Source organism: Etheostoma spectabile, chromosome 21 (assembly GCF_008692095.1).
Source record: "Etheostoma spectabile isolate EspeVRDwgs_2016 chromosome 21, UIUC_Espe_1.0, whole genome shotgun sequence".
NCBI lineage: Eukaryota > Metazoa > Chordata > Actinopteri > Perciformes > Percidae > Etheostoma > Etheostoma spectabile.
Window position 1 is genome coordinate 19,370,027 of NC_045753.1, and position 6,357 is coordinate 19,376,383.

General features: G+C 41.2%; 1 protein-coding gene across 4 annotated transcripts in view; it reads left to right on the forward strand.

Moving 5' to 3' along the window:
• svild (supervillin d) overlaps positions 1-6,357 on the forward strand; it is a 50,516-nt gene that overhangs the window by 11,355 nt on the left and 32,804 nt on the right. For all 4 annotated transcript variants that reach the window (XM_032502399.1, XM_032502397.1, XM_032502400.1 and 1 more), the window contains 2 exons: positions 1,432-1,968; positions 5,673-5,707. In XM_032502399.1, the coding sequence (XP_032358290.1) occupies positions 1,580-1,968; positions 5,673-5,707 (424 nt within the window). In that variant the 5' untranslated portion in view covers positions 1,432-1,579. The remainder of the gene's footprint in view (positions 1-1,431; positions 1,969-5,672; positions 5,708-6,357) is intronic.

Genomic DNA, 6,357 nt, shown 5'->3' on the forward strand with positions numbered 1-6,357 from the left:
GTAGACTAAATTTAAATTCACACAAGGGAGGGAGGCACTGTTTAGCCAAGCACTGTTATTCCAAATGGATGAGGGTAAGAAGAGGTCAAGGTGAAGACTGACACACAGACACATGTCCCCCGACATGTATACATATTTCCTGTGTAATATTTCAAAGCCATATTTTTCAAGGGGACCACGAGGTCCTTCTTCCTGGTTGGTTTTATAGCCCAGCAGGTGGACGGGGGTCAGAGGGGTGCACTTGAGATTGGTTCAAGCTTGTCATCATTACAGAAAAGGCTCTCGGTGTCAACTTGTTTATTCCACCTTATGACCAGACTCACCTTTCTATTCCCTCTTGACCCATTCTTCACTTTCCCAATTTTTTCTCTAATTTCTAACATTGTCCTGGCACCACGATTTTCATTTATATTATTCCCAAACCCCTTTTCCTGGCCATAATTAGAGGAATGCCAGGGGCTACTTTAAACCCCTGCCCCTCTCTTATATAAATATATCTAGTTTTATTCACTTTTATAATTTCTGTTCTCCTTGGCTGTCCTCAGACATTAAGCCCCGAAGCATCGAAAGCGCACTTGCTCTGGAAAAAAATGTCTGTGGAAAAGCCCCTGTGCTTGGTTTGGAACAATTTGAAACTGTGCACAAATAATTTTCATTGTTGTTGTCAGCTGGCGATGCATTGGTGTGAGTGCACATTTAAAACCACTGCATCTGAGCCATATGTGTGGTTTTCTGCTTTGTGAATACTTAATGGAACAAAATGAGCTCAACTCAACCTCCTGTTTTTTTACCTCCTAAATTTTATTTGAAAAGTCAAAAGTTATTAAATAGTTTATTTTATTGTGCTAGATGTGAAAAAGAGATGTTAAACAAATTATCTCTTTAGGGGAGGCTAAAGTCTTTCCCAGCATGCATTGGTTTGGAGGCCATGTACCCTATGAATAGGTTGCAAGTCTTTTGCAGGGCTAGCCCATGTAGGCAAACACATTCACACTTGTATGGCAATTTAGTTTCTCGTGCTCAGTGTTTATAGTAAATACATAATAATTATGAGGTAGGATAATGTTGAAGAGGTGACTGGCTTTTGGCACAAAGCCTCAACAAATTGAGGAATAAAATGGGATGAAGATATTTTGTGTGGGATCTTCTACTTTCTCTCCTCCCTCTTTCCAACCGGCTTTCCAACAGAGGTTATATGAGAGTCTCGCTGCGGTGGTCGGCTGTCTTTGAGCAGAGCTGGCTGACATCATTCTCACAGGGAGGGGGAGGTGGGGCAGGGCTTGAAGCTCTACAGCTGAGCCAGTTTCTTATGAAAGCTGGAGAAGTGTATGCCTTGGTGCATCCAGTTTTACACATTAGTGTGTGCCTGTCATGTGAAATTGCACTCTACAATCATGAGGCACTAATGATGTCTTTCTTTCTTCTTTGCAGCACTGGGATGATTTTAATGAAGTGAGACACTGCTGTCAAGGGAGATCTACAAGAAAGCTGATCTACATATGCGGGTTTGGACAATTGAAGTTGCAACTTGGGATCTTCTCACCTTCATTCGAAACCCTAAACGGCATTGAACTTTAAAATGGATGGAATAGACACCTTGCAGAGCTTGGCCCCAGAGACCAAGGCTGAGCGAATTGCTCGGTACAAGGCAGAAAGGAGGAGGGAGCTCGCTGAGCGCTATGGCAACACAGACGAATTCACCTCCAAATATGTCCGAAGGGACAAGAAAATTGGTGACACAGCCGAAACGGTGTCTTCAGATACCAAGGAGAAGGAACAATGTGAGGATAATGGATCAGAGCAAACGTATACCAGGAGGGGCGTCAGGAATAAAGCAGCAGAACCTGTGGAGCCCAATGATGATGAGCAAACCCAGGAAAAAGACGGTACCACTCACCTCAAAACAGACCCAATTTTATCATCTAAATCAGAAGCTGTATCCGCCATGAAGACGTCCTCTCATTTGAGGTGAGTTTAGCCCGCTTCTGTTTTTTGTGTAATACCAGCCACAGTGTTGTTCTCAATGGGACATAAACTTGGCCACGAGACATGAAACACAAAGCTGCCAAGGGATAGAGAGTCTCCCAGCGTCTCAACCGCAAACATCACATCAGCGCCATGCTCGCATACAACAGCGTTCATGCGACATTGAGGAGTGTCTGTAATCGGCACATTTGGAGAACACTTTGGCCTAGCTTCTGTTTGAAGTAAACATGGTTGCTAACATTTCCAAAATTGAGCATGTTTTGCTGCGATGAAATGTAAGCTGCTTGTTTTGGTTCACTTCAGTCATGTGGGGGATCTAGCACGTTTAACACATCTGGGAGTAACAAACTGGTATTGTCAGCGTGACCTGACAGACTTTTTATAGTTTTTTCATTGGCTGTCAATGCCAGGAATGTTCTTTTAAGATTTAGCACATAGATAGTACACAGATTGTACATAGATGGAGTAAAACATATCCAGTCGTGGTTACTCGACTGGATTGTGGGATGTTTGATGTGTAATCAAGCTGGGGATTCTGCACACACACAGCCTGACTTGTCTGAAAAACATCCTGAGGGAATGACGATGGAGACCAACTGAGGTGGATAGGGTATTGAGATAATGTCAGAGAATGGGGCTTGCTGGGGGAATTAGGCTCTGCCAGGTTTTCATGCCCTGCACTTAATGAAGCAAGACATCTAGATAGCTGTGAGTGATGGCTGGTTAGATGGACTGATTATTTTATAAGACAGGGAAAGGTCTTGTTTTGTAATAGAATTGCAAAAGACATTAAGCATGAGCAGCAGAGCGTGTTTCAGCAAATCTCAGCAATCAAGTCAGTTTTCTACGTGATCATCTCTCATGGGAAAGCTCTGCTTTTTTTGTTTTTTTATACGACCCTGCTATTGTCAATATGTTATAAGTGCAAAACGTACAATTGGGATTGTTCCAGTTTAAAAATCAGTTTAGTGCTTATTTACGAACATGGAGGAAATTTAAATCATCATTTTTGTTTTTGCACATTATGAAATGTGAAAGGAATTGTTTTCGTCTTACCACAACAGAAAGAACATGTGGCAAAATACAGAGTAAAGTCACACACAGAGTTATGGACTACATTTTCAATTACAGCACGAACCCTGCTTGACGTGTTTGTCTCGCATGCCTGTCATGTCAGCTACTAATCTTGTAAATTTTGTTATGACGTTCGCTGCATGTCACAGTCCAGCTGTGCATTCTTGTCTGCCGGCAAACTTATTTAACATACAGAGGAGGCTTTATAAAAGCTATTGTTATTAGCCAAAAACTTGAAAAACACCTGATGATCACCAGATATAAGTGGTTAAATTGTGTGTGTGTGTGTGTGTGTGTGTGTGTGTGTGTGTGTGTGTGTGTGTGTGGGTGTTGTGTGTGTGTGTGTGTGGTGGTTGTGGTGTGTGTGTGTGTGGTGTGTTGTGGGTGTGTGTGTGTGTGTGTGTGTGTGTGTAATATAATTCACCTTCAATTTTAGTTGTTTGTGTTTTAATATGCATCCTTACAGATAATTCTGAATTGTATGTTAGTTCAACATTTTCCAGATTCCTGGAAGACCTTCATGTGCTTTATTATCAGAGCTGATATTCACTAAACCTTCGTAGACAACATGGCAGTGTGTGTCTGTTACAGGAATCCATTCTTCTTTCCCAATGTTACAGTTGAAGGGTGACGTTCCAAAACAAGATAAACAGAAGATTTTATTCATCTATAGTGTGATGGGTATTGTAGTATTTTGGTTTTGATGTTCTGTGTCATTAAGCATGTGTAGTAATTGTGCTCCTGGCACGTTGGGGTTAGTCAAACATCTCGGATTGAACAGGACTGAATAGGTTTTGGGCTAATTATTGTTTACATGGCTAAACCATTACACAGTCCCGTTACCTGTCATATGAAGCATCAAGCTTTCCAACAGTTTAGCGCACAAATTAGAGACATTAAAATTACATATTTGAACAATGCAACACTCATAATTTTGTCCCTTCTGTACTCATACGTCATCTTCTCTTTCTGTGGCTCACTATCTCACTAAATGCTTTGTGGGAATGACATAATTTATTGGAACAAGAATGAGAAACTTTAGTGTGTTTGACTAATGACTTGTTTAACTTTTCTCTTGTCAACGTCCCCCTTTAGTCTGTCTCTATTGCGGTTGCTCTCCTCTAGTGCCGGGTATCGTTCTAAAAATGGCATTACTGGTAACAATACCAATACCAATACCCTGACTTTGATACCGGTTCCTTAACAATGCTTTTTTCTATATCGATTTTGTAAAACAAAAAGAAATGACATGTTATGGCACAATTTCTATTTCTTATTTTATTTCTTTTCAGCTCCTACTAGGTGAGCCCCGTCTCTGTGCATAACACAGAATTTTTCCTGCATGTCTCTACGACGTGTAACGTTAGCCAGCCAATCACAAACAATATTAGAGCTTGGTAGAAAAATACTGCAGGCTTATTGGCTCACTGAGTCTTATGAGATGTACTCCCTAGGTATTGAAATTGGGTATTGAATGAAAAGGCATTTTTTCGATGCTCGAAACTTTAGAAGCAATTGGTCGTTGCCTAAAAAGTATTGAATTCGGGACCCCTGGTTAGTTTTTCCGACACTGTGTTCTCATTTAAAGTTCATGTGTATTTTACACAGCCACAGATTGCTATGTATTTAATTACTTTAATTCTTGTTAAGCCGACATCGATTTGTGATCTTCCATCACATTTTACATCTCCAACCACACCATAATCACACGCCGGGTCACCTTTAAACTGACAAAACTTTCCGTGGTAGCTACATGCAATGCCCAAATCTTCTTATAATAATATACTACTGTAAAAATGACTTTTTAACACTGTTGTGGAACTCAACATGACACCAGTCCATGGAATAGTCAAACAATACTGGGTCAGATACCGTATTAAATATATTGTTATTTCCTTATAGTTTGCTGATGGCCATCTTTTCACTCCACATTCAAGAGTGGCCTTTCAGCACATCTATAAAAACTTTTGCCTGTAGTATTTTCAAAACGGCATGCCGCTTGCCACCAGCTCACATCTGCTGCATGTTCCAAGTTTTAAGGGAGTATAGGTGGATGTACAAAGATCCAAAATGTATCTGACTGTATTTAGTCAACACAAAACCTTAGCAAAATGCCTGCATTGGTCCAAACCTGCAGATCGGCTTGGGGCCAGCTCCCCTCCTTCAGTAACCTTTGACCCCTCCCAGATGTCCACCACAATTCTCTATTGTGTTAAAAGCAGTTCTCTCCCCTCCTCCTATTACATCATTGCTGCTACCCCACAGGCAGCTGCTGTCCCCATCCATATTTAAAGCCCGTTACTTCAAGAGATCAATTGCTATCTTCAGAGGCATCACTGTTCTATTAGTGCCAACATGGGACTGGAAGAACAGCATGAATAAACGTAAGATCATATGCAGCACTGCAAGTGTGTGTCTGCAGCTCTGCTAATAGTTTGGTTCATATTACACCTTTTTTTTAGGTAGCTTGAGTGTCAGATATTTGGATTATAGTTGTGGCTTAATATTCTCATTTTTCTGTCTAGTTTGCAAACCTCAATTGTAACCAACATATCATTTCTGTCCGCACTTCAGAGTTTTAGAGAGTGACCTCATTTGTCTTTCTCTCTTAGGCTGCTGGAAACCGATGACACAGAGGAGCCAAAGGGTAAGACAAACTCTCCACTTTCACTGCACTCAGATCCTCTTTGTCCCACAGACTGCTTTTATCCCTTAACTCATTCAAGTTCTCTCTATTACTCAGTGTTAAAGGAATACTGAGCTCATTGCTGATGTCAGATCACCTACTTGGTTTATAGATGTTGGCTATTTAATACTCTGCCACTGGGGAGGAGTGAAAAAAACAGATCTACTGCTGTGTTTTGTTCTTTGTGTAATTTAAAGTGAATGTTTTTCTTCAAGCAATGTTTTCTATCTCCAAAAATAAAGGAAATAATGTTTGGCACGTGTCTGCAGACTTATGTTCAAGAACTGTGACTTAGTGGGTGTGCACTTACACTTGTGTGTCTTTCTGTGCAACTGCCTGATTCTATTGCAAGTACACTGGAAGCTTGTTTCAGCCAGCTAGCATTATGAACTAATTTTGGAGTCTGCTGCTTTAGAAAGGAAAAAATGGTGGAGTTTACACATGGGCTGGTTTTCCCACTCACATTCAGCCACCTGAGCCCACAGGCGTAGTCTGTCAGTCTGTCCGTCTGTCTGTGTCAGATGGAGTGGTTACTCATGGACAGCACAGATCTTCGTGTGTGTGTGCGTGTGTGCGTGTGTGTGCGTGTGTGCGTGTGTGTGCGTGTGTGC